Source organism: Nyctereutes procyonoides, unplaced genomic scaffold, assembly GCF_905146905.1.
Source record: "Nyctereutes procyonoides isolate TBG_1078 unplaced genomic scaffold, NYPRO_anot_genome, whole genome shotgun sequence".
NCBI lineage: Eukaryota > Metazoa > Chordata > Mammalia > Carnivora > Canidae > Nyctereutes > Nyctereutes procyonoides.
The window spans coordinates 12,275,410-12,303,143 of record NW_026575052.1 but is presented as its reverse complement, the minus strand read 5'-3'; the positions used below and the strand labels follow the sequence as shown (position 1 = coordinate 12,303,143).

At 52.4% G+C, this 27,734-nt stretch overlaps 1 protein-coding gene across 5 annotated transcripts; it reads right to left on the bottom strand.

The window, feature by feature from the left end:
- Positions 1-27,734, bottom strand: ZDHHC18 (zinc finger DHHC-type palmitoyltransferase 18). Of its 5 annotated transcripts, XM_055331940.1 has the most exons (10): positions 27,352-27,734; positions 23,010-23,170; positions 9,489-9,638; positions 7,875-8,012; positions 7,706-7,754; positions 6,845-6,947; positions 5,293-5,405; positions 3,940-4,039; positions 1,515-1,592; positions 1-935 (listed from the first exon to the last, which is right to left on the bottom strand). In XM_055331940.1, exons 1-9 carry the CDS (start codon positions 27,666-27,668, stop codon positions 1,551-1,553), a joined length of 1,173 nt encoding a protein of 390 aa, XP_055187915.1. In that variant the 5' UTR covers positions 27,669-27,734; the 3' UTR covers positions 1-935; positions 1,515-1,550. The 5 variants fall into 5 exon arrangements, 4 of the variants coding, with proteins under 4 accessions (XP_055187915.1, XP_055187914.1, XP_055187916.1 ...); XM_055331939.1 differs by lacking the exon at positions 1,515-1,592 and having other exon boundaries at positions 2-935; XR_008665275.1 differs by lacking the exons at positions 1-935; positions 6,845-6,947 and having other exon boundaries at positions 1,576-1,592; positions 7,652-7,754.

Sequence of the window (27,734 nt, the reverse complement as noted above, 5' to 3'; positions counted from 1 at the left end):
TCTGCTTGAAGATGCTCTCCCTCTGCCCTACCCCGCCCTTGCTCAATAAATCAATCTTTCAATCTCTGCAATGGCACCATCTAGATAGAACAAGGCTGGCAGGGAGGGTAAGCCAGATGGTCTGCACACTCATCCTGGGCCTCACCCCTGGACCCCAAGTAAAGGTGGCACTAGACAGCCAAGGATATGGCAAGAAGAGGGAAATCTTTATTTTGGTTAAAAAAGGTACAGGACAGCAGACAAGCAGCCCCCAGCCATGGACTCAGCAGATTTCCTAGGCCCAGCCCAGTTTCCTTTAGTTCCTCTGAAGAACGCAGGGCTGTCAGAGCTCACTCAGTCCCTCAGTGCCTGGGGCAAAGGGTACAAGCATCCTCCTTGCATCTTACCTACTTGGGGTAGTGGGGATGGAGGGGGCCGTGGAAGGCCGTGGGAACAATGTCAAACCGGTTGTGCTTAGAACAGTTACCGAACTTGTTCAGCAGCGTCATCAACCACCAACAGCCCAGAGGCTCCTGAAGAAACCTGCTCAGCTCCACTATAGCTATGCCTGATTCTGGGAGGGGGCAGGCTGTAAGGCCAGATTCCTGAAGAGTCTTGACACCTTACAGATCTGGGGAAGGGGAAGGGAAGTGGAAAGGGGACCAAGTTTCAGCATGGTTATTATGTCATTGTGCTGACAGCTGCGTTATGGCTTTCTACACTCTGGCTGGCACGGATTGGGGGTGGGGGCAAAGAGGCCAGCCCCTGCCCCCTGTGGGGGGCTCTAGAGAGCACACGAGTGGGGCAGGCTTGGGGGCAGACCCTGTAGGCACAGACGGTGGCAGATGGGCCACAGGTTAGGCAGGTGGAGGTGCCGGGTGCCTGGCTCCCCTCAGGCCACTCCTGGAGAGGCAGAGAGCAGCGGTCCTCAGGAGGTCCTTAAGCCCCCGCACACACTGGAGATCCCAGCAGGACAGCAAAGAAGGAGAAGAGAGAGGGTTAGCGGGATTGGGAAGAGAGAGGAGGCCTGCAGGGGTGCTGGCGGGGGGACAAGCGCCACCCCAGCACCTGCCTCTTCCTCACAGAAGGGCTGAGGCTCGGGCAGCAGGCAACGAAGCAGGAGAGAAAACGGGCAGGCGAGAGCTCAGCAGAGACAGAAAAGCCAGGACACAAGTGTTAGTGACCGCAGGCTCCTGCACACCAGGACGCCACCAGGACGGGCCCAAGCACCCCAGAGCAGGTAGGTCACCCTCTCCCCGACCTCACCCTTCACCTCCTGCTCCAGTGGGAGAGCTGCTCTGTGTGAAGCTACTTCCTCAGTCCAGAGCAGGGCTGGGCTATTAGCCCTGCCCTCACGCCCCGATCCTTCTGTTTTGGGGGGAAGCCCTGGCGGCCCTACCACCGCCAGCACACACACCACACCACACACCAGACAGATGAATGGGCTCCATGGGGTTGGCAAGGCATGCGATGAGGATGAGATGGTGTGTGAGGGGGGCGGGCAGTGCTGGCTGACAGGGGAGATACGGTCTTACCAGCTAACCCTCTGCAAAGAGGCCTGTTAGCTCCCCTCAGGCTGTGCAGGAGATGGCAAAATCCTGACAGGTGTCCTCCTGGGGGAGATACCAGAGAGGCGGGCCAGTGTTATGAGTTGTCTGGCTGTGCCCTGCTGCCCAGGTGGGGCTGGGGCCAGGGAGGCTCTGGCTCACAAACTGGAATCTATTGTCTCAGAAACATTTTCTTAGCGGGGCAGTCACGGTAGGGGGGTGGGGTATCAGGGTGAAAAGACAGCAAGGAAAAAGACCTCGGGGGTCTCCAAGTCCCAGAGGCAGGGGAGAGTAGGGGGGGGACCAAGAGGGGACAGGCTGGCCTCTTCTTACATGCCTGGGGGGCCTCGCCCCCTGGCTCGGCCTCAGAGAACTTTAGCCACACCACTGGCCTTCCTGCCTTCTGCCTCCTCAGGAAAGACCAAATTTGGCTGAAAGAATAGAGGGCTGCCGGTTGGAGCCTCAGCAAAGAAAGAGCAAACAAAAACCAAACCAAAGCAAATCAACTCTTAAAAACAAAAATTTTATTACAAGCAGGAACAAAGAATACTGGCTTAAATAAAAGGCAGGTGGGAGTCCCCTCCTCTAGGCAGCTCCCTCCTGACTTCCCAGTACCACTGCAGCATGGCCCAGGGGCCTGCCACTAGGGCAGAGCTGCTTATCCCAGAGGGGACCTTCCGTGGCTGCCATTTCTCAGCTGCCTGTGACCCACTACCCTCTGCAGCAAGGAAAGGCAAGTCGCGAGGACTTCCTAGTCACTTGCCAAGGGCTTCAGCCCACTTCAAGGGCCAAGGACAATTTCCTATCTATTTTGACAAGAAGCTAGAGTTTCCAGCAGAAAAGGGACATCCTTTGAGTTTGGGCCCAGACGTAGGCCAACAACCTTCATTTGCCTCTTGGCCCACCCTGCACCTTCCTCTCTTTTCTCTGGATGGAGTCCTCGGTTGGCAGAGACTCCCTGTCCTCTAGCCACTGGCATTAGGTCCCATACTCAGAGCCCAGAGGAGGGAGCACGGCTTGCAGAATGGCAGCCGCTCCCACAGCCATTACCCCATCCACCACGCCCAGCCTCAGCCTGTCTGGGCAGGTCCTGGGCTTCCTGATGTCCAAGGAGGAAGGAAAGATAGGAGGACGGGGGGTGGGCGCTGAGCTGCAGCAGAAACCCAGGGGTCTCTCGTGATCAAGGCATGGGCTCCTGTGGCCCTGGCTCAGGCTGCTCCTGCTGCTGCCCGCGGCCGCCCGAGGGGGATGGCGGGGAAAGGGGCAGCCCAGGGGATGTCGGGAAGTGGGAGCCAGCCACATTCGTACAAGGGCATATGCGAACACACGCATGCACATACACACACTCACTCACTCACTCACAGCCATTAATTCTCTTATAAATTTATTAAAACCAACTTGCCTTCTGATAATCCTTAACCTGGCACTACACAGAGAGCAATGTGGCTGACTTATTTTCTTCTTCCATTAAAAAAAATGCTATGTAGAAAAGAGGTCTATAAAATTGTGCAAAATACCCAGCATTAATAAACCCGTTTCAAGTATTGCCAGCATGAGTCTAGCCCACCCAGCCCAAGCACCGACTTGGGAGAGAGGTGGGGGGCCAGACTGGGATCCCTTAGAGAGCCCTCCATGGGTAGCGAGAGGGCAAGGCCCCCACTTCCTAGTGTGCTGTCCAGGAATCATGCAGGAGCTGAGGTCTTGGGTGCCTGGCTGGCTGGTTTAGCTTCCTCTGACACAGGCTGTCCCCCAACCACCCCCACCTCTGACCTTTCTATCTGGAACCCCAGCTCTATCCTATTGGCCAACCCCATACAAAAAAAAAAAAAAAAAAAAAGAACAAAAATGGAATAAAGAACAATGATCATCATGAAAAGAAGGAAGGAGCCTACAAACCAAAGCAGCCCACGGAGGAGGCATCCTCTCCTATAACCTGCTGTCCAGAGCCAAACACTCTTAGGCTCTGCTTCACCCCCAGGATCCTGGCTGAGCAGAGCCCAGCAGCTCCCCCACCTGGGAGGTATCACACTCAGCCGGCACCCTCACTCACACAGGGCTTGCCTTGGCACAGGTAGAGACTTGGCATTGTCCCCTCATGGCCTCAGGGGCCCTGGCCTCTCTCTCTCCTGTCACTCCTGCCACTGATCAGCTGGGGGGTGGGGGTGGGGGACGTGCGGATTTAGGGCCCACGGCTGTGGGAACTTGGGTTTGGGGAACAGAGGATACAGCCATGGAAGCGTGGGGAAAGCCACGCAGGGTGGGAAATAAATACGAAAGAGTCTTTGGCGGCTCTGCTTCCCTTGGGTGGAATGGGGAGGGTCCTGGCAGGTGTGGAGGGCGGCAGGTGAGTACGGAGGGGTGGACAGGCCAGCAGGTGGCAAGTACTGAGCCCAGTTCAGGGGTGGCCTCCTACCATGCTGGCGTCGGGCTTGGCTCCACAGGCTGGCTCATCGCTTCTGATGGGTGAGGGCAATACGGTGTCGGCCTGCACAAATCCCCTTCGGTCAATCAGGCTTCCAAAACACAAGAGAGGTCACATGAGGGCCCTGCCCAACACCAGTGATCCAGGCCCGGGCTGAATGGCATAGTCCATTTCCCAGCCAAGGAAACACCCAGGCCTACAAAGCCTGAGAAAGGGGAGCTGATCTCCAGTTGGGGGGGCAAAAGCCTTCCCTTTCAGAAGGGCCCACTCTGCACTCTGGACACCTGGTTTTGGCCACCAGATTTATACACTGTTAATTCAAAGTGGCCCCATTTTGCTGCCTGGATGCCACAAAGCCAGCCTGAGGGTAAGGGAAAAGCAGGATGAAAGGGAATTTGGAAATAGTGTGATTCCCACTGTTACACCCACCCCCCACTGCAAGCATGAGAGGCATATGAGGCAGGAGAAGCTTGTGGGGAGGGTGTGGGGGTATGGACAGTGTGGGGAAGTCTTGCTTCCCCAGTGTCCACTGCAATTTAACTCCTGTTCTGGCACTCTGGCGCCCCCTGGTGTGAAGACAGGAGCACTTCCTCGCTGGTCTCAGCAACTAGGGAGGATGGAGCCCCACCCAGTCGGCTATCAGCACCAGAGGGGCAGCAGTGTGGCCAAGACATTATTCCTGGTGATCCCTGGCGAATAAGATTACACGTGATATCTAATACTCTTCTTTCTAATATTTTGCACTTAATTTTTTTCTACAATGAGCAATGTCATTAACAATTACATAGAATTCTTTTATGTTGGGATGCCTGAGTGGTTCAGTAGGTTAAGTATCTGCCTTCGGCTCAGGTCATGATCCCGGGGTCCTGCATCAGGCTCCTTGCTCAGCAGGGATTCTTCTCCCTGCCCCCTCCCTCCCACCCCACTTGTGTTCTCTGACTCTCTCTGTCGAATCAATCAATCCATCCTTATAAAAAAAAAGAATTTTTAAAAAAGATTTTATTTATTTATTCATGAGACACACAGAGAAGCAGAGACACAGGCAGAGGGAGAAGTAGGCTCCCTGCAGGGAGCCTGATATGGAACTCGATCCCAGAACCCCAGGATCACGCTCTGAGCCAAAGGCAGACACTCAACCACTGAGCCACCGAGGTGCCCCAAAAAAGAATTCTTTTATATGACAAATGCCTTGAGTGCACTCTGCAGGGGATGGTGGAAAGAGGGTTTCCGTGGTGTGGGCAGGTCTCCTGCTTCCAGAACCTCTTTGAGAGTTGTGGACTCACAGCGCTGTCCCCCACTGGTCAGGCCAGGCCCTGTGACCTCTCCTGTTCACCCCTGGCTTACCTGGGAGGTAGGGGGCCGCAGAGCACAGCACAGCAGTTGGTGATAACACTTTTATGGCTGTAGGGATTGACGGAGGCCTCACCGCCCCTCTTGCTGGACCACGAGCCTTTGATCTGCCAGCAGGAAGGAGGTGTAAGTCAGGTATCATTTTCTAGGAGGGAGGCCTGGAGGCTGGTGAATTCTGAACCCAATTCTGGACAGACTACCGGAGGGGATGTGTCTTTAGCCCAGGCTATTCAGTGAGTGTGGGGGACTGTTGGGCATGTGGGACACCTAGCAAAGAGGAAGTAGCCCTAATCAGGACAGAAACAGAGTGTAGCCAGAGAAGCCTCCCAAGGAAACTTTTTGGGGCCCCCTCTCTTCTCTGGCCAGCCACCTATGAGGGAAGGTAGTACAAGGGGCAGGGCTCAGGCTGACCTGGCTGTAAACCCTGGCCCTGCCACTGACACACTGCATGAGCCCGGATAGAACGCTTCTCTGAATCTCAGTCCTCGTTTGAAAAATAGGGAACTCTGATAGCATCGATGGGGCATTTGATGAAATCCTGCCCATCTCTACGTCTGTGAAGCCAGCTATCGAAGGCACCGAGGAGTTTACAAGGAAGTATACCTGTTTGACTTGAATCCAGAGTTTTCCAGACTTATTTGGCCATAATACGTCTTTTTGCTTAACCCCTAGTACGTCCTGAAAAACTAGCACCCAGGAAACCGCCTTGGGAGATGTGGGCTAATGTCATTTCTGCTTGTACCAATCATCCAGCACATGATACCCTATCATGAGTGCTAAGTTTTATTTCCCAGAATGAGAGGCTGAGGTGAAGAAATGTATTTTCTGTTGGTCATGGGCCTCTGAGCAGGATCTGATGGCGGCCCCGGCACAGATGCCATCATTTGCTTTTTATTGTTTGTGAGAACAGGAAGGAGAGGTCAGGTCTGGCCCAGGGCTGGGCATACAGTGGGTGCTCAAACAATGCATGCTGGTGGAGGTCTGCCAGAAAGCCTTAGGATCCTGTCCTCACTGTCCCCCTCAATAAGGGTGCCTTTGGGAGCCCCAAGGACACCCTGAGAATGGTCACATCTCTTCTGCCTACAAGTACAGTACAGTGGGGGCCCAGCAAACAGAGCCATAGCTTCCGTTACAACACCGGCTCCATCCCTTTCCAGCTGTGTGACCTCTGAGTGATGGCAAGTCACTCAGCCATCAATCGGGAGAAAAAGCATCCCTTTTCCTTCTGCCTCAGAGTTGGCAACAGACCTCCAAAGAACTCTGGAAACAGTAACATGCTGGCCAATGTCATGACTTCCAGTGGAGCACTGCCTCTGGGTTAGCGAGAAAGCCCACACCGAGGGGCCAAGGGGCTGAGGCATGTGGGGGCTCAGAAGCCTGCACTGGGTCTCCCATGGCCAGGCAATGTCTGGCTGCCTTCCATCTCCACCCGCGGTACCCCAGCAGCAGAGAGTCAGGCTGCATTGCGGCAACCCCAGGCTCCCTCAGCCCTGCTTCCTTCCCAGGACCCCTGCCCAGGGACAGGGGTGGCTCCAGCTTTACTCACATCTTCGTTAGTTGTCAGGTTGGAGGCAACGAGGTAAGTATGAAACCCTGAGAGGCCCAGGATGGACCAGATGGAGAAGAAGCAGATCACCAACTCCAGCACAGTGAGCAGGGTGGTCAAGGACACACACGGGGACAGGGCTGGGAGCTTCCCTTGGACCTGGGAGCTTGCCACGCTCAGCCTTTCTTACCTACCCTTCCACAAGCTATTCCTCAGAGAGGAAGTGAGTTCGTAACCCTCCTCAGGTCCACTCACCACTTCTCAGCAGGATCACCTCCAAGGACCTCAGGAAGGTTAGGGAGCCCCTTCAAGAGCAGCAAGGGTGATGGACAGTAGAGGGAAATGAGGATTCCAGGCACCAAGAACCCCACTTGGGACATGGTCCAAGGAGCTTGGTGTCTTTTTTTTTTTTTTTTTAATTTTTTTTTTTTTTTTTTTTTTTTATTTATGATAGGCACACAGTGAGAGAGAGAGAGGCAGAGACACAGGCAGAGGGAGAAGCAGGCTCCATGCACTGGGAGCCTGACGTGGGATTCGATCCCAGGTCTCCAGGATCGTGCCCTGGGCCAAAGGCAGGCGCTAAACCGCTGCGCCACCCAGGGATCCCAGGAGCTTGGTGTCTTAAGGGAAGACAGGGTTTGTGGCTCCTGAGAGTTCTTGGCCACCCCGGCTCCATGATCGGGCCATTTAGGATCAGCTCTAGCCTGGGTGGGAACAGAAGCAGCTGGTATATCGGATTATTCTTGAGGACAAACACTGGCTCTACACCCTTCCCTTCTGTTTACAGGATGAGGTGCAGGGACCCACCCCAGCGAGGGGGCCTGGTTCCCACGAGGGCATCCACCAGATGACAAAGGATATCTTGCTGGTGTCTCCTTCAGAGTGGAGAGGAAGTTGCTTCCCTGAGAGCCTGGGGAAGAAAAAAAACAGGACAGGGCACAGCTCAGAGGGATACTGACTGTGGCCCCTTGACTCAGCTGAACTCCTGGCCCACCCCTCCCGCTCACCCCTGCCCCCACCCCCAACTCACGCAGCGTCAGGTGGGTGACCACACATGCGAAGATGAAGGCCGTCAGGAACGAGAGGGAGAGAATAAACGCATAGAAGAAGCGGTAGTTCCGTCTCCCCACACAGTTGCCCACCCAGGGACAGTGATGATCAAATCGTTCTGGAAGAGGGCCAGGGGAGACAGATCAGTGTACCTGGCCTGCAACCAGCACAGGTGTTTAGAGGCCTCATGCCACAGCTGGGGCCTTGCTCCCCCCACACCTCTCTGCATTGGCCCACCCCCAGTTCCTCAGATGCTCCCTGCTTCTGGACCTTTGTGCACAGGTTCCTACTGCCTTACACATTCTACTCTGTGTCTTCACCTGGTTAAGGGTAATTCCCCCTTCGTGTCTCAGCTGCAAAGCCACTTCCTTAAGAAGCCTCCTCTGATCCCAGACAAGGTGAGGGCCCTCTGTTATCTACCCCATTACTTATCTTTGTATTTACATACTTATTTATAATTAGTGGACTGGTCTGCTCGATTGTAAACTCCATGAGGAGGCCTGTGTGGGCCTCACACTGAGCTAACCGACCAGCCAGCAGGGCCTGGTACAAAGATCTACACAAAAGTACTTGTTGCCTGGCCTATGACCCTGGCCACATGCCAACAACCAATGATCCCCATTTCTTGCTCTAGAAGTAGAGGCCCAGGGAGTGGCTGGGAGAGCTGGCATGAAAGACCCGGTCTGAGGCCTGAGTTCACACCAGCACTATGTCCCCAGGGGCGGCTCATACCCAGGCTGGTAGGAAAGTCCTCTGTGAGAATGTGGATCCCAAGCCCATTGCAGGCCTCACATCACAGCCAGCACCATTCGCAGAGGGTGGGTGGGGTAGATTCTCAGGAGTGAATAATGCTCACTGAGTCACCCACCTTGCTGCCTGCTGTCATGGGTGTTCCCTGCTGTTCTCTCACTCGGGGAGTGCTGAGCTGGTGTGATGAGCTCACTGCCTGGGGACCATGCACAGTCACCATGGCTCAGCTTGTCTGGGTCCTCTTGCATAGCAGTTCCCTTATGACACCCTCCCAGGGGCACACCCTCAGCCTGCATCAGGCTGCCTGGCCTCCGGAGGGCAAGAAGAGGAGACAAAACAGCCTTCAGTTCCCCAGAAACCACTGCAGTTGTGGTCAGGAGCTTAGCTTCCAATCCTGCTACATCCTCTCCACCTTATTGGCTTGAACTCCTCTGTTCCTAGCTTCTTATCCCCAAGCCCTGGGAATCAGATCAAAGTCATTCAGTATAGTTGGCCCTGGACCACTGGATGATAAATCATTCTCTTTCTGGCCCCAAAGTATCTAGAATGTTATGGGTCCAGTCTTTGGTTCCTGGAAACTTGGACCTACTGAGGACCCAGGGCTTCTCTGTATCTGCCCCATAGTGCAGAGCTGCGGGAAAGGAGTCTACCAATCCTGGGCTGAAGCCAAGACACCACTGGTCACACTCTGAGCCTCTCCTCACAGCCCCTCCTCAGTCAGAGCAAATTTGGGTGAAGCAGACCTCTTGCCCAGCTTTGGTTGATTCAGACACACCTCCATCCCCACAAGTGACTTCCCTGTCCCCAGGGCTCCCAGCATTGCTCCCTGCTGCCTCCCACTTACCCACACAATTGTCACAGACACTGCAGTGTGAGGTCCGGGGTGGTCGAAACATCTTGCAAGTGAAACAGTACTTCAACTTGACCATCTGCCCGTTGATCATCACCTCCCGGGTCCGAGGGGGTGGCCGGTATGTGGAACTGCCTGTGTTATCTGAGGGTGGGAGGAGAGAAAGATGGGGGATGTCCAAGCCCAGAGCCAGGAGCACCAGCTGAGGGGGAGCCACTGCTGCCTAGCAGGGACAAGAGAAGCCTTAGGAAAACCTCCTCCTGGCAACAAGACTTTGGAATAAAATGTGGCCCATGGTGGGGACAATTATTAAGAGCTGCTACCACCTACTGACACTTGCCTTATGCCAAGCCCTGCACTAAAGCTTTACATACCTGCTCCACACCACTGGCCTTACACAACTTAGAGAAGGAGGCCCTGGGAAGACTTGGGGAGGTTTATCTGAATGGAGTCAAGCCCAGCTCTAAGTCCCAGTTTCCAGGAGGCTCAGTATATGGAAGGACAAAGCAAACAACACTGAGAAAACAGTCAGATCCAGAATGCAGGACACCTACAAGACCACCAGTCTGATCTCTAACAAAGTCAATGTCACAACAAGAGAGGGAGATGCTTCTAAATTAAGAGACATGAACAAATACAATGCATGATCCTAGATTGGATCCTGTTTGGTTCTGGGGGGGTGGATCCCTTTTTAAAAAAATATTTTATTTATTTATCCATGAGAGACAGAGAGAGAGAGAGAGAGAGAGGCAGAGACACAGGCAGAGGGAGAAGCAGGCTCCATGCAGGAGGCCGATGTGGGACTCGATCCTGGGACTCCAGGATCACACCCTGGGCCGAAGGCAGGCGCTAAATAGCTGAGCCACCCAGGGATCCCACGGATCCTGTTTTGAAAAGCAAAACAACACAAGAAAGACATTTGGGGGGAAGCTGGGGAGAAAGGACTATAGATTAGAAATTTGGGGACTATTCATTTTCCTAGCAGTAACGGAATTGTGGTCATGTAGGAGGCTGTCTTCTTTAAAATCTTGAAAAAAAAAAAGGATATATGACACAAATAAAAGAAACTAATAACAACTACTAAATCTAGATGGTGAACATGCAGAAAGTCATTGTATTTACAGAAAAGTCACTTTTCTGTATGTTTGAAATTTTTCATAATAAAAAATTTTTTTAAAGATTTTATTTATTCATGAGAGACACACAGAGAGGCAGAGACACAGGCAGAGGGAGAAGCAGGTTCCCTGTAGGGGAACCTAATATGGGACTAAGTCCCAGGACCCCGGGATCATGACCTGAGCCAAAGGCAGATGCTCAACCACTGAGCCAACCAGGCATCCTGTAGCCAAGGATTCTTAAAGGACAAAGCTAATGGACTTAAGTGACTAATATCAAGACTAATGATAAAGCTCTAGTACTTAAGAAGGCCTGGTGGTCTGGGGCAAGGGTAGAAATGCTGATCAATGGAACAGAAAAGAGAATCCAGAAATAGACCCAATATGTAAATGATCAAGTGGTTATGACCAGGCAACATCACAGTGCCATGAAGGAAGATGGTCTTTTCCAATTAAACAGTGCTGAGTCCACTGGGTATACAGATGGGAGAAAAATGGATCCGTACACCCATCTCCCACCAAATGCAAATTCAATTTCAGATCGATTGTAGCTCTAAATGCAAAAGTTTGGGATTAAAAATAATAGGAAAACAACTTTATGACTCTGGAGTAGACACAGATTTCTTAAAACACAGAGGGACAAATCATGAAAGAGCAATTTGATATAACTGCATTATAACAAAATTAAGAATTTCTGTTCGGGGCACCTGGCTGGCTCAGTTGGTGGAGAGTGTGAGCATTCACAATGACCCCAAGCATTAATCTTGGACTCATAAGTTTAAGACCTGAGGTGGATGTAGCGATTACTTAAAAAAATAAAAAAAAAAAAGAGAACTTCTGTTCATCTAAAGATATAATTAAAAGAATGAAAAGGTGACTCTCAGAGGAGAAAATATTTACAATATGCTTATCTGACCATGGATAAAGGATCTGTAACCAGAATATATAAAGAATCCCTGGGGGATCCCTGGGTGGCTCAGCGGTTTAGGGCCTGCCTTTGGCCCAGGGCGCGATCTTGGAGTCCCGGGATCGAGTCCCACGTTGGGCTCCCGGCATGGAGCCTGCTTCTCCCTCTGCCTGTGTCTCTGCCTCTCTCTCTCTATGTCTATCATAAACAAACAAACAAACAAACAAACAAACAAATAAATAAATCTATCTATCTTAAAAAAAAAAAAGAATCCCTGTAAGTCGGTAAGAAAAAGCTCAGACAACTCAATTCAAATGTGGACAAAAGATTCAAACAGGTATTTCATAAAAGAAGCTATCTAATGGCTAATAAACACATGCAAAGGGGCTCACGCTCATTAGTCATCAGGGAAATGTAAATAAAAACCATGATGTATTTTTTGTATACATGTACCAGAATGGCTAAAATGAAAAAAAAAAAATTTAAAAATCACATGCTGGTAAAAATGTGAAGCAACTAGAAATCTCACATAACTACTTTGGAAACCTATTTGGCACTAACCACCGAAGTTCAACATAGGAACCCCCAATAAGCCCACAGCTAGGTATCTCCCCAATAAAAATGTGTAAGATCTTTTTAAAAAGAAGGAATTTATAAGTAAACTCTATGCCCAATGTGTGGCTTGAACTCACAACCTCAAAGTCATTCAGTATAGTTGATCAAGAATATAGACAGATCAAGAACCGCAGACTCTACCGACTGAGCCAGCCAGGCACCCTGAAATGTGCATGATTGGATGTGCTCCAAAAGACATACAGGAATGTTCACAGCAACAATCCCATGATAGCCAAAATCTGGACCTACCCAAATGCCCATCAGTAGTGGAACAGATTAACATAATGTAGTATATTCACACAATGGAGCTCTAGACAGCAAAGAATGAACGATCCTCAACCACACATAGAAATATGTATATATCTCATTAATATTGCATAAAGTGAAGAAATCACACACATAAGGACACAAAACGTTCAAAAACAACTAAAAGTAATCTATGGTGGTAGAAGTCAGGATCATGGTCACCCTCGGAGGGGTGACACTGACCAGAAAGAGGAACAAGGCAGGGTTTGGGACGCTGCTCGCATAGTGTTGCTTGATCTGGGTGCCGATTACATGTGTGTATTCAGGTTGTGAATGCTCAACAGACCCCTTATGATTTGTACACGTTTTGTAAGCTCATTAAACTTCAGTAAAAACTTAACAAAAAGAAAAGTTTAAGTCACTTGTCCGAGGTCATAAAGCTGCTATGCTGGCACGTGCTGTCAGCCATGTGCAAAAGCCCACAATTCTACCCACTGAGCCTACCCCAGGCCTCAAAGGACCAGAGTTCCCAAAGCAGTGGCTCCTTCCTGCACAGAATTTTGAGAGTCATAGGAGGCTGCTTGTGATCCCCAGCTCTTAGCGATGTGCCCAGTCATTGCTTCCACTGGATCCACTCCCCAGATAATATCTTCAGTTTGGCCACTTGCCTCCAACGATAACTTACTGAGTGCCCACCAGGTGCCAGGCACTACTCTAGGCACTTGGCATGCATCAATGAAGCAAACAGACTTGTGCCTCACATTCCAGTTACCCAGCAGACTCTTGCTAGGCTGTTCACCATCACCCCAACCAGCGCATGTTTACAATGGAACTAAGCACCTGAACATCTCTTCTTTAAAATCAGCAGCAGGGGATCCCTGGGTGGTGCAGCGGTTTGGCGCCTGCCTTTGGCCCAGGGCGCGATCCTGGAGACCTGGGATCGAATCCCACGTCGGGCTCCCGGTGTATGGAGCCTGCTTCTCCCTCTGCCTATGTCTCTGCCTCAGTCTCTCTCTCTCTGTGTGACTATCAGAAATAAATAAAAATTAAAAATAATAAAATAATAAAATAATAAAATAAAACCAGCAGCAGGGCAAAGGGCAGGGGGTTTGAGGCCAGTGGACACACTCTGAAACCTGGTTTGCCATAGGCGGCGCTAAACCGCTGAGCCACCCGGGCTGCCCACTAGCTGGGTTTCTCCTAATGATGTCATTTGCTAGCTATTTGCCAGGGCCTATCACTTAATCTCTCTGTGCCTTTGTTTCCTTGAGCACAGAGATGGAATAACAATAGTACCCACATCATGGGGTTGTTTTGAGGGTTAAATGAGTTAATACACCTGACGTGACACAAAGTAAGTGTTCAAGAAGTGCGCAGTTATTTTCAGTTCACTGAATTACGAAGAGAAATAAAGGAAGAGGCAAGGGAAAGAAACCACTTCACCCAGCGCCTCCTATATGCTGAGCTCTTTGCATGCATTATCTCCTTGAATCCTGAGGACATCCCAGGAAGTAGGGTTATCATTACCACCACCTCCAGGTTACACTTAAGGTGACTTTGCAGTGAGATGAAGTGAGCGCTCGAGGCCACTCCCAGCTAGGAAGCAGCAGAACCAGGATATGAACCCAAGTTTCCAAAACTGGGGCTTGAGGTCTTTTTGTAAATTTTAAAGTGTCACAATGAGTGTTATTTAACCCTGCCTAGTTCCTTATTTCTGTCAATGACATAATCCAAGAGCTGGAAAGAACCTCAAAGAGCCTATAACAGCCCCTGGCACGTAGCAGACCCTCGGTAATTGTCCCTTCAGTGCCTGCCTCTCTTCTGACCCCTTCAATTTACAACTGAGAAAGCAGGCCCAGAGAGGTTAGGGGATCTGGCCAAGGTCACACAGCCAGCGAGTGGCAGAGGCCGGGAAACTCCATTTGGAGAGCCTTTGCAGACTCTTCCTGCCCCCTTACCCCTTCGTGGCCAGTCACTAGGTCTCGTCAAGATTTTGCTCCATCTTTCACTCTCCTCCCAATGCCTTAACCCGGGCCACGCAGCTAGCACCAAACAGCTTCCCCTGAAGACTCCCTGCCTCTAGCCCCTCTGCCTTCCAACCCCCTTACACACACCACCACATTTCTCTAAAAAACCCCTTCTGAATTACAGCCCTTTACCAGCCTCCCCTAACACATCAGATAAAGGACAACTTCCTGTCCGATACTTGGGCCCTGCAAGAGTGGGCCCCACCTCCACTCCTGCTTTGCTGCCCCTGAGGTCCTGCAGCCTTGGCTTCCTGCCCATTCTGACCAAGCCCTGGCCCCTGCCTCCTCCTTGCTCCCTAGGACTCTCGAGCAGCTTCAGGAGCAGCTTCTCTGAAGCACCGTTGCCACAATGCTTTCACTGCTGCCTTGCACACAGCGCCTGCTCCCTGCTGGGCTGTGATGGGACTGCTGTGTGTGTACAGGGGCTCTCCACCTTGACTGCATGGTCAAAGAGGGCAGGGACAGTGGAATAAACAGGCAGTCCCAGGCCTATGAACCATGAAGGAGCAGGCAAAGAGGAGAGAATACGCGCTTTGGACTCAGGCAGGCCTAGAGTTCAAATCCTGACCCTTCCATTCATGAGCCAGTGCCATCAGGGAAGTTACTTAACATCTGTGAGCCTGCTTTTGCATCTGAAAAAGCAGACAAATAGCAACTGCGTAGAAGGCTCATAGAAGGATCAGAAATAATACCAGGAAGGGATTTTGCACTCGGTGAGTACATCTCAGGGTGGTCACAAGGCAGACTCTCTGGAGTCTGCAACACTAGGTTTGAATCATCATTTTGCTACCCACTTGCTACCGGAGAAAGTCCCTTCACCTCCTGGAGCCTCGGGTTCCTCATCCGTAAAATGGAGAGAAGACAGTCTCAGTCTCAAGGGACTGTGCGGAGCGCTCAATGAGATGCAGACACACCCAAGCATGGTGCTAGATTCATGGGAGCCTCAGTCCTGATATATAGTTCATGTTGGGACACACCAGCATGCAGAATTCTCTAGCTCTTTCCAAAACTCTTGCTGCTACTCCAAATCCAACCTGTAACCCTACCCCATGGGCCCCAGGTCCAGCTCCTGTCCCTGCCCACAGTTGTCTTCCAGGCTTGGACACAGGCTTTAGAGCCAGACAGACATGTGGCCCAACGGCAACTAGCTATGTGATATGGGTCAAGTGGCTTCACTTTTCTGTGCACTCATCTGCTAAAAAAGAAAATGGGACATAATCAAACTTGCCTCTGAGTGTTGTTAAGGAAGATGAAGGGAGAACTCAGCAAGTGAGCTTAGCAAAACATCTAGTGCCTGGCAAGAGCTTAATAAACACTAGCCATTATTATTATTGTTCTAGGAAAAACTATACTCCAAACAACTGATTTACCAAACTTCAGAACATAATTCATCCAAGAGTGAAGGAGAGCCACAGACGCACTTCAGGAAAGAGGAGGAGAAAAGTTCTGGAATCCTCATTGGGTTCCCACAGGCCCTCCCCTAGGCAGGGAGGGGACTCCTACCAGTACACTGTGGCCTCGGTGGCCAGGCTTCCTCTTAGAACTCTGAGAAAGAGCAAGTAAAGCTCTGCACACCCAACTTCCTTGGGCTGCCAAGAGCCAGGGGTGGGGGAGAGAAAGTGTCACACTGGAGCAAGGGAGCCACCCAGATGCTGAATGGAAGTCATCAATCCCCAGGCCCTAAACAAGATGGGTCAAAGGGGGCTTTCCAGGGATGCCACTGTGGAGACTGGACCCCACGCGGGAGGAAGGCAAGCAGCTGTTCTGCTGTTTATTCTCAGGCCAGACCATGGTGACCAATCACTGCCCTGGACTCCGCCTCAGAATCCTCAACACACACCTGCCAGCAGCCGGTACCAGTGGTAGCTTATGGAGCAAGTCCATTTGCTGCCATTCCTGACCACAAAGCTCAGCCTCTTAAGTTTCAACAGAGAAAAACAATTTTCGAAGTGTACTAATATTCCCTGTCTCACTCGATGCACCAAAAATGCTCTGGGCTGGGCAAGGGGGTAGGTACCCACATTTTACAGATGAGGACACAGACTTCACTTCGATAGTATAAGGCAGGGCTGAAATTAAAACTCTTGTCTTCCAAACATTCTCTCAGACATCACCAACCACTAGGTCGAGATATTGTACAAGGCCTGGGGGTGGCAGGTGAGGGGAGAAGAGGCAAGTACTTACAGGTAAGTCAAATATGTTTCCTTTAAAAAAAATTCAAAGGGGCTCCTGGTTGGCTCAGTCAGTACAACATGCAACTCCTGATCTCGGGGTTATAAGTTTCAGCCCCACACCGGGCTTAGAGATTACTTAAAATAAAATAAAATCTTGGGGGGAGCCGGGGTGGCTCAGCGGTTTAGCGCCGCCTTTGGCCCGGGGAGTGATCCTGGAGACCCAGAATCGAGTCTCCCTGCATGGAGCCTGCTTCTCCCTCTGCCTGTGTCTCTGCCTCTCTTTCTGTGTCTCTCATGAATGAATAAATAAATCTTTAAATAAATAAAAACAAATTAAATATAAAAATTAGGGAAAAAAGGGGGGTTGCCTTGCTGGCTCAGTCAGTAGACTGTCAGACTCATGAGTTCAAGCCTTACGTTGGGCCTAGTGTCTACTTCATTTTTTTTTATTATTTTTTTTTCCTAGTGCTTAATACAGAAAACCACATTTGCTTTGTTCATCCAGTCCAGAAAATATTTTTTGGAAAAAGAAGGAAGTGGGACACCTGGGTGGCTCAGCGGTTGAGCATCTGCCTTTGGCTCAGGGTGTGATCCTGGAGACCCGGGATCGAGTCCCACATCGGGCTCCCTGCACGGAGCCTGCTTCTTCCTCTGCCTGTGTCTCTGCCTCTCTCTGTTTCTCATGAATACATAAATAAAAACTTAAAAAAAAAAAAAAAAAGAAGGAAGTGAGAGTAGTAAGATACATTATTCCTGCCCTAAGGAAACCTAAGATCTACTCCAAGGCTCCTGGGCTTTCCTCTAAGAAGTAAAAAGGCCTGTTCATGCCAGTAAGACCTTCCTGCTGTCTTGCAGATGGGACTCTCCAACCCCTGGGGATGTGGTATTGGGGGGTGGGGGGGAGGCTCCTTCTCACTGAATATCTGTGAGAAGCAAATGATTCTTCCCACACTTTCCCCCTCCCCCAGGGTATGCTATGGGAGTCTCTGCCCCAACCAGGGCTCACGGCCCACGGCCCACAAAAGGCAAGCCAGCATCCTGCAGTCAGAGCCAGGCGGCGGGGTGTCTATGACCAAAGCCCAGGGGCCAGCACGGAAGTCCTTGAGGGTGGGGGTGGGCCATTGAGCCGGCTTTAGTGAGCGCAGGTGGGGGTCTCCACCCCCCTTGCTGGGTCCCGACTGTTGGCCTTGGCCTTCCGTTGCCCCCACCTGTGGAGGAAACAGCTGCAGGGCTGTGGTCTCCCTTGCTTCGAGGTCAGCTCAAGGTCACTGCAGGGCCCAGGCCGTGCACACTGGGTCACTGTAATCCCCACCTGACCCTTTCTGTCCATTCCAGGGGTTTATGGAGTACCCACCGAATCCCAGCAGAGGGACAGACCAGAGGACACAGGAAGAGCGTGGCCTGAGGGCAGAGCAAGCGGTGAGGTGGCTAATTATGGGGTTGTATAGGAGGCACTGAGTCAGGTATGGGGCCTCCAGAGCCAGCCTGATCTCATTTTGAAACCTGGCCTGGACACCTGTTAGCTTGTGACTTTGAAGAAGCTGCCTAACCTCTCTGAGCCTCAGTTCCTCCCTGGGTAACAATCGTATGGAACTTGTAAGATACTGATGCGAGTGAGAGATGCAAAGGCCTAACCCATAGCTGGTGAGTTAATGGTATTACTGGTGTCCATACTCGACACTGGGGGAGGCGGAATTCAACAAAAGGTGGGGCAGCAATTAAGCTGGGTCAGGAGGAACGGCCCACCGGGCTCACCAGGGAAAGAGGGCACCTGGGAGAGGTGGTGGGGGGTGAACGGAGCAAAGGCACAAGCAAGTCCCCATCACCATCACCTGGCAGGGCTGGGGACCCCGGGGTTGCCTGCACAGGCAAGCGCTCCTCCAAGGGCAAACGTTCAGGAAGATGGAAGACGATCCGTCTCCTGGCCACAACACTAAGTAACACTACTCACAGAATGAGAAAGTTAGTCCCTTTTCAATTTTCTTTCAAGCCTCTGACTTGAGGGGAAAACTTTCGACTTCTAAGACCTAATAGCTGTGATCAGTCCTCAGGGTGGCTAAGGTCTGCAGGCAACCATAACCAGCAAGAATTTTGTCACATTGTTATGTTTTGTTTTCATGATTACCTTCTATTTTGAGTAAGAGGCTTTCTGCTGGCACCGGTGATAAAATTTTTCCTTGTAAGACACATTTAAAAACTAGTCACTTGGGCAGCCTGGGTGGCTCAGCGGTTTAGTGCCGCCTTCAGCCCAGGGCATGATCCTGGGGACCTGGGATCAAGTCCCACATCAAGCTCCCTGCATGGAGCCTGCCTCTCCCTCTGCCTGTGTCTCTGTGTCTCTCGTGAATACATAAATAAAATCTTAAAAAACAAAAAACAATCACTTAGGGCAGCCCGGGAGGCTCTGTGGTTCAGCGCTGCCTTCAGCCCAGGGCCTGATCCTGGGGTCTCGGGATCAAGTACCACGTCGGGCTCCCTGCATGGGGCTGCTTCTCCCTCTGCCTGTGTCTCTGCCTCTCTCTCTGTCTCTCATGAATAAATAAAATCTTTAAAAAAAGAACAACAACTAGTCACTTAGAGGAAAATATGAGGAAATGAAGGTAGAAGGTGAGATGCAGAAAGGGTAAAAATCATCTGTACTCAAGCTGTACTCAAATGACTGATTTTCAGGAAATGCTGCTGAGGTCACAAGGGAGTCAACCAAATTCTAAGCCAGGGAGGGCTGAGGCCAAATCCGGGTCTTGGAGAGACAACTATGCTTGAAGGGAGAAGCCAGGTGTTGGGGCCGGGTCAGCAGAGCCAATCCAGGTAGCAGATAAGGCAGGTCTGCAGAAGGACTGGAGGGGAGTCACTGGGCATAGATAGGCTGCCATCTGTGACCTGCTGGGTGGTGGCGAGGGAGAGGCAGCCTATATATTGGTTCTGTGAGCAGTAAATGTGTCTAGGTCAGTGTCTGTTGCTCAGATCGGGATGTTTCCATCAGCTCCCATCAGACTGGGAGCCTCTTGGGGGCAATGTTGCCACCTCCTCCCTCTTCCCCAATTTCTCAGAGGGCCTGGACCCTGTATGGCCGACCCAGTAGGGTGACCCAGCTGCATGGCTCGCCAGTTGACAAATCAAGAGCTCAGACCAGGGTGGCCAACCGCCCCGGTTAGCCTATGACTGAGGGGTTTCCCAGGACATGAGACTGGAAGGAGCTGGTCAGCCCACCTCAGATGGTCCTTGCAGGGCGGCAGCCTTGGGTTAGAACCTGCTGGGCTGGAGATGCTGCCTATGGGGCCAAAGGGAGAAGCCTACAGGCTGCAGGGGCCCCAGGCCGCAGTAATCATCAGTTCATGTTTATATGAACAGCACCATCCACCTCAAAGCTGGTCCCCAAACTTCTTGAAAAGGCTCAGTGACCTTAGTCCTTTTCAAGAAGATATATTTCACCCTGATTAGAAACCTCCTGGCCCCACCCTCAATCTGGCTCCTGTTCAAGTTTCAGAGTTCAAAGGCCTCAAAGATGTCACTTGCCAGGCTTGCCAGCTGTTCTCAAAGCAAAGTCTCTGACGCTGACATTTAGGGTCCCAAGTGACTAATTCCACCCCATTCTCCAACCAGAAGTTCTCTCATTCTCTGGAGCACTCCTCCTGTTCCAGCCAATATGGCCTGTGCAGGGTTCCATGCCTGTCCTCGCTCCTTCCCGCTCTGTCCTCTCCTCTTCTCTTCCATCTGCCTGGAGGGCTCCCTTCACACATCTTCCTGTGCTTGAACTCCACCCCAACTTTAAACTTTGGCTCAAGGCATCTCCAGGAAGCCTCTCCATATGTCCCAGGCAGAAGATACTCCTGGTTTCTCTGATCTTCCTCCAAAGCCTAACTATACCTGTGACAGCTGGCCAGGCTTTCTACCTTGCACTGAGCTAGCCTGGAAATCGCCAGAAGGCAGGGTCCACAACAGATTTGTTTTTGGCCTCCCACCTCCTGCCCCCGTACTCAGGAGTCAGTATATAGAATTAACACCTAAATGATTAAACCCACAATGCCTGATTGGGAGAAGCTGCAACTGCCTCTCCATGAGTCACCTGGGGACATCAAGGAGGGCGTCTCGAGAAGCTCACTCACTCAGCCAACATCTCTGGACCCCTAAGCGGTAGACTAGGTGAATAAGACCCTCACTGCCCAGGAGAGAGGCTGCTGGGCCTGCCCAACATTTTTGTAATGATCACCATGTAGCACAGGGCCAAGAAGAGAAGGAAGGACAAGAAGCTCATGGAAGGTGTGGCCCAACTAGGATCATGAAAGCTTCTCAGAATATGGAATACCTGGGTCGAGACATAAGAATGAAGACAGTGTGGCCACCGAAGACTGAAGATGTGTCCCTATGGCCATCTCAGAAGACATAGCAAAGGGTGTGGGAGTCAAGGCCCACAGTCCATCTCTGTGCCTCCATTCCCTGGCCGTGTGCTCACCTGCCTCAGTTTCTGCATCAGCACAGCAGGACTGCTGGGAGGATTTGTGTGGATAATGGATGGGAAGCGTTCAGGACATAGTCAAGCGCTCCCCAAACATGGGGGATTACAGTTGTCATTATTACCCACACAGCTCACGGGAGCCCAGAGGATTCCAGGCAGCCAGCTCTCCAAGCTCAGGCTGAGCTGGACTATATAATCCTGTCCCACAATTAGCTCCAACCCGGAGGGAGGAAAAACGGGCTGCCACTGAGCCTCCCTGTTGCCAGGTGGACTGCCCGGGTCAGGCTGCAGGATTCTGAAGGAGCAGAGTCAGGTCTAAGAGGCTGAGTGGTGAGCGGCCGGGGGTTCAAGAGGGAAGGAAGTTGGATGTAGGCAGAGGAAGACAGCAACTGAGGGTGTGGCTGAGGACAGGCCTAGGCAGAGGAATGAGACGATAAACAAAGAGCAAGAGAACATTCTCCCTCTTCCTGCCCACCCTCCTGAGTTGTTCCAGAGAATCAGTGAAATAGCTTCCAGGGATGGATGCAGTGGGCTCCAACATTTTCAGGCCCCGGGGGCTCTTCAGGGCCAGTTAGATGTTTAAAAGAGTATCTGAAAGCCACTCCGTTAGGGGAAGGAACCAACCATGCACCGGAAACCCTTGAGGTGTGCAAATAGCCACGTCACTTCTCCCCAGGAAGGAGGTGGGGTGGAGCAAGCTGAGATTAAGGCCCTGGCCCCAGCACCCAGGCTCCCAGGGGGACACACAGCTGTCTGGGAGAAATTGAGGGCTGTCTGTGGTGCCTGGGAGCACAGGTTCTTTATAGCCACACCGGCCTTCCTGCTATTCCTTAAACATTACCAGCTTGTTCACCACTCCAGGCTTTTGCTTGTACTGTTTCCAGACTGCACAGTACTGGCTCCATCATACCATTCAGGGCTCCTCTCAAGTACCACCTCCTCCTAGAAGCTTTCCCAGATCACCTACTCTAAACTAGTTCACTCCCTACAACCTACTGTGCTCTTCCTCCACATACCCACACAGCTCAATCCCTCATCTTTTCAAATCTTTGCTTCTTTGTTCAGAAGTCACTCCTTCACAGTCTTCTCTGATCACTGTCCCCCCAGCTCTCATCCTTCCTCCCTGCTTTCCTCTTTGACATCCCAGATGTTTAATTGTTTTTTTTAAATATTTTATTTATTTATGCATGAGAGACAGAGAGAGAGAGAGAGAGAGAAAGAGGGAGAGAGAGGCAGAGACACAGGCAGAGGGAGAAGCAGGCTCCATGCAGGGAGCCCGATGTGGGACTCGATCCTGGGTCTCCAGGATCCCAACCTGGGCTGAAGGGTTCACTAAACCGCTGAGCCACTGGGGCTGCCCCACCAGATGTTTAATTGTTAACTGTCCTTCTCCTCCTGCTGGAATGTCAGCTCCGAGAGGGCAGGGGATTATTGTCATATTTGTTCACTACTGTATTGTCAGCATTTAGAAAAGTGCTTGGCACATGATAGGGGTTCAACCAATGTTTGATGAGAAAATGAGTAAGTACAGGAATGTTTAAGAGCAGAGACTCTGGTCAGACTCTATGACATCTCATCCCAGCTCTTCCACTTACTGTGTGATCTTGGACCATACACTTGACTCCTCTGAGACTCGATTTAATCAGTAAAAGGAGAATAACAATAGAGTCTGTCTTATAGGATTACTGGAGGATTAAATAAGATCATGCATGTAAAGAGGTAAAAACCCCGCCTGGCCCACAATGAGCAGTCGGGGCTAAGCTGGCAGCCATCACAGCCTTCATTTGCTAGCATCTCTTGCTTGCTTATTTGCTCACTTGTTTATCACGTGTTTCCGCTCTGGTGTCAGCTCCAGCCTGCCTTACTACCATGCCCTCAGTTTCTGGCAAGGTGTGGGAAGAGAAAATCAGGCCTCCTCTCAAATCAAGGAGTGTGGAACTGGGAGACACAGCTCCAGCTGCAGTAGGAGCCTCACCGATCTGCTTCTCCAGGGCGGCTGCCTCACAGACGGTGGCCCGGGGCAGGATCCCAGGGTCGGTGAAACTTGTCTGCAGCAGGCAGCTCATGACGAAGAAGAAGAGGATGGCAGCGATGATGGGGATGGCGAGAGTCAGCTGGCGGGCCAGGAAGGGACAGCTAGAGAGAGAGAAAGAGAGAGGGGTAAAGATGAGCAGACACCCAGAAGGCCATGTGGGGCACAGGGCTACAGCACTAGGCAGGCGACTGAGCCCAGAAACACCACCGCATTCTCTCTAGGAGAACCTCTCCCAGAGGAAGAGGGGCTCAGCTCCTAGGCAGGTGCAGCCACTCCCCCAGGAGTGCCCCCAGGAGAGCAGACATCACTAATTGACCCTTGCACTTTCCCTGTGAGCCAATAGCAGCCATAATCAACAGATCCCAGCACTTTTTTTTTTTTTTTTTAATGAGCTAAGGAGAGGGCTCTAGATCCCAGCATTCTTCACCCCTGCTCATAGCTGCAGCCTCAGAATCCTGAACACAAAGCTTCAGGCAGCCACTACCAATGAATTGGGTACTCACTTGAGTCGACCATCATGACAATGTTCACTCATTCACTCACTCACTCCACAAATATTTAGTGAGGGCTTACATACGCCAGGCAACACCTTCACCAAACAGAGTGAATAAGAGTGTTGTTCCCCACCCGCCACGAGGCTCTGGTCTAGTTGGGGAAAAAAAAATATGTATACAGAGGGGTGCCACATAGGATTGTGTGTGGTAACACAGGAAAGAGGACAAGAGAACTGTCAGGATAGTCTGGCTGAAGGAGATAATGCCTAAGCTAAAATCTAAAGAACGAGTAGGGTCAGCCAGGTGAAGGGGGTTAGGGGAAAGACCATGGTCCAGGCACTGCCACGGTCACCCAGGGCCAGCATCCCAAGTCTGTGGTTTCAGGTCCCTAGTTGGTTTGGAGAAGAGTCTGTGCACAGGCTGACTCTGAGTCCTGCCCACAGGATTAACCACTGTCCTCTGCTGCCTTCCCTCCCAGAGCTAGAGTGGCACCTGATGGGGTAAGGAGCTGCTACTTGGGAAATGATAGGCTGCTGGGAGGCCAGAATCGGCCAAGGAGCTGGCACAGTTACAGAAAGCAAACCTGTGGACATCTACACGCTGTTTCCAGAGCTTCAACTGCCAGAGGCTCTGGCCTCCGAGAGGCCCTTCCCTTGAAGAGCAGAGACTGCCACGACCAAGGGCTTCAAATGAACCACACACTCTGCTCCAAACACCTCAGTGGTTCCTGGGTCCAAGCCTCAACAAAGCTGGGCCCTCTGTGTCCCTCACAGGACAATCAATCAGGTCATGTATAACCAGACTCTGGGGGATGGAGACTTGAAGTCTGAGACTCATGGAGCCCTCAGACACACTAAGTCCTAGCTCCCTGATTTTACAGAGGCAGACTCTGAGGCCCCACCCAAGGTCACCTAGCCAGCCAACGACAGGACCCGGGCCTCTGGGCCCTTAGCAAATACTCCTTACATTCATTCAACAAATATTTACTATATTGAGTGCCTATTACACACCAGGCCCTTTTCTAAGCACTGAAGACACAACAGTAAGAATGAAGTCCTGCCCTGGTGAAGAGACAGGCAACAAACTAGCAGAAAATATACACATAGTATGTTCGGATGGTGGCAAGTGCTTCCAGAGAGCGAGTAGTCAGAGAAGAGGGACAGAAGGGAGGGGAGTGGTTTGGTATTGTTATAGGGACACTCAGGGAAGGAGGGAAGAGTGAGGGAGTGAACCATGAGACTACCTGAACGAAGGGTATTCCAATCTGTGCAAAGGCCCTGAGGCAGGAATGTGCAAGGAGGCCAATGTGCCTGGAGGAGGATGCATGGGGAGGTGGGGGGGAAGTGGAAGGAGATGGACATAGAGGAAGCCCATTATCAGGGCTCTGGCTCTTATTCGGGAGAGCCAGGGAGGATCCCAGAGGGGACGGGGATCTGACTTAGAATTAAAGGGGCGCTTTGGCCTCCGTGTGGGGTGGGAAGTGGGGCAGAAGCCACCCTGCTGACAGCCCTGTGCAATAACCCATGAAACCAAACAATGAAGCAAAACCATTCTCAGCAAGAAAAGCCCTAGAAAGCCACTCTATGGTTCCCCAGAACAATGGGAGAGTGTGAGCTCGCTCACTCTCCAGGCTTCCCCAGCGGTGGCCGCTACTGAGGTTTCACCCCAGTTCAGACCCAGGGCTACGCTCAGCCCAAACCCAAACCCTCCTGCCAACCCCACCAGCCCAAGTGAGGAAGGGCACAGACAAAGCGAGATGATTCACATCCTCCCCAAGCCCAGAAGTCCTCCTCTCTCCCTTCTCTGGGGGACAAATCTGGCACCGGTCAAGATACCCCTACAGCCCAGGGGAGATACTGCTTTTGAATGGACTGAACCCCATGCTACAGGGTTGCGGGGGTCAACTTCCTCTTGCCCGGGGTGCAGCCCTAGAGGTACTGGAAAAGGAACTTTCAAAACACTCATGCGGGGCAGCCCAGCGAGATGGATCTGAAACTCTGCCCAGGGAACATGCCGGAGGCTGGGGGCTACCCAGAGCTTCTGCTTGTCATATTACCCCAGATCTTTTTATCCATCCTGACTCAGAAAGGAAGGGGGAAAGGGAGAAGCTAATTTGTACCAAGTCCTCACCTTACTTCAAGGGGAAACCCAAGGTTGCAGATACATGATCTGGCAGCTGGAAAGGGTCCCTGGGGGTGGTGTCTCTGTGGCAGCCTTAGCATGGCCACAGGCCCTTAGCAAGTGCTTTATGGTGAAGACAAGAGCTAAAAGCAGCATCCAGCATCCAGGGCTTGTTCCTGGCTAAAAGCTTACATACATGACCTTGTGCCACCATCACGACAACCTATTATAAACCCCATTTTATAGATGAGAGCACTGGGGCTCCAAGGTGAAGGGACCGGCCCCGAGGTCACGCAGTATGGCAGCGGTGCGTGGTGCACCTGGCATGGGAAGCAGGTCTGCTGGCTCCAGAGATGGAGTCGTTCACCACACTGGCCAGTTAAGGAAGACCACAAAGAATGGGGAGAACCAGGAGGGGAAATGAGAGCGTGTGTGCAAAGAATCACACAGCAGATGGCTCAAGCTACAGACCAAGTTTTCCAAGTTGGAAAACTTCCGATACAAAAACGTGACCCTGGGAAATGACAGGCATCCCCCACCCCCGCAAACCAGAAAACGGAGATACTGTGTGGGCCAATCCTGTGTCACTGGGGATCAAAAGCTCACGGGGGCAAATACGACCTGCCCCACCAAAGCACTCTGGACTCTCTGGAAAAATAACAAGGCGTTGCAGCTGTTCCTGCCATGGGACAGGCCAGAGGTATGCTCCAGAATGTTGAGAAGGCAAAGAAAACCTGGAGGTCAGAGGTGGGGGCGGGGGGCAGGGGCTTGGCAGAGTCTGAGGGAAGGCTGGGAAGTGTTAGGGAAGCTAAGGAAGGTGCTGGAGAGGGACTGGAGGCCTTAGAGGCCCAAAGCTGTTTGGGAAGATTACCTGAGGGTCTGGAGGGAGAAAGACTGAGGGGAAAGCAAGGCGGAAGGCTCTGAGAGTAGAGGGATAACAGGGGGCCCCAGAAGGGGCCCTGGGGGGACCAGAAGGCAGCTAGGAGATTTGTGATGGGGAGTATAAAGCCAAAGGACTCCGAAGAAATTCAGAAGTTGTCTGGAAGAGAGAAAGCAAAGATGCCTTGGGTGGGAAAGAGGCTGGGGGAAAGATGGTCCTGGGGAGAGGTGAGGGCAAGGAGGTCCCGGAAGCCCAAGCCAGGTTCCCAGAGGGCCCGGAGGATGGGAGGATGTAGAGGGACAAGGGAGGGTGGTGCTCCTGGCAGAGGTTGGCAAAGGCAGGGTGCCACGGAAAGGCAGGGAGGGATGGGGGGCGGCCGCAGAGGATGGGGTGATGGGTCCCCGTATGGATGGGGCATCCAGATGGGCGAGGGAGGATGGAGAGTGGGGGAGATGGCGGGGCGGGGGGGGGGTGCGGACCTAGGTGGAGAGGGCCGAGAGGGCAGTTGAGACACATGCAAGAGGACTGGGAAGGCCTCGGGGCAGATCCTGAGCAGAGCGCGGAGGACGCAGGCCAGGGAGGAGCAGGGAGGAGAGGATGCCTGGCAGGTGCAGAGAAGGGTGGAGCGCCCAGGGTCGTGGGAGAAGGCGGGGGGCCCAGAGGGAGACCAGAGGCGCTGAAGAGCCCACCCAGGATCGGGGCAGGTGGGGTGCGCGGCCAGGGCCGGAGGGGGCCGGAGGGGCAGGGGCGCCCGAGGGGGCGGGGCCGGGGGCGCCGCCGGACTCACTCGAAGACGAAGAAGAGGACGGTGGTGGTGAGGATGAGCAGCAACGTGAGTGCGAAGACGCCGCCGTGGCCGGCCAGCATGAGGCGGCCGCCGCAGTAGAAGCGGTTGCGGCCCGGGAACACCTCCCACTTGCGCTGCGGGCGGCGGCCGAGGCTCCCGCTGCCGCTGCCACTGCTGCTCCAGCGCGGCGCGGCGGCGGGCGGCGGGGGCCCGGGGCCCGGGCCGGGGGGCGCGGCGGGGCCGGGACGGCGCGCCCCAGGGGAGGCGGGCGGCGGGGCGGCCCCGGGGCTGATCTGCTGGTACTCGCAGTCCTTCATGCGGCCGGCCGCGGGCCTCGGCTCGGCGCCCCGCGAGCCGGCCGGGCCGCACCGGGACCGGGGCCG

What these genes read in the sequence shown, in the direction of transcription:
- ZDHHC18 (XM_055331939.1), bottom strand. Translation starts at nt 27,668, where the DNA reads ATGAAGGACTGCGAGTACCAGCAGATCAGCCCCGGGGCCGCCCCGCCG. An exon ending in CGCCCTGGAGAAGCAGATCG is followed by an intron (nt 9,639 to 23,009) that starts GTGAGGCTCCTA and finishes TCCCACCCTCAG; the next exon opens with ATAACACAGGCAGTTCCACA. An exon ending in TGCGGCCCCCTACCTCCCAG is followed by an intron (nt 4,040 to 5,292) that starts GTAAGCCAGGGG and finishes GTGTTTTGGAAG; the next exon opens with CCTGATTGACCGAAGGGGAT.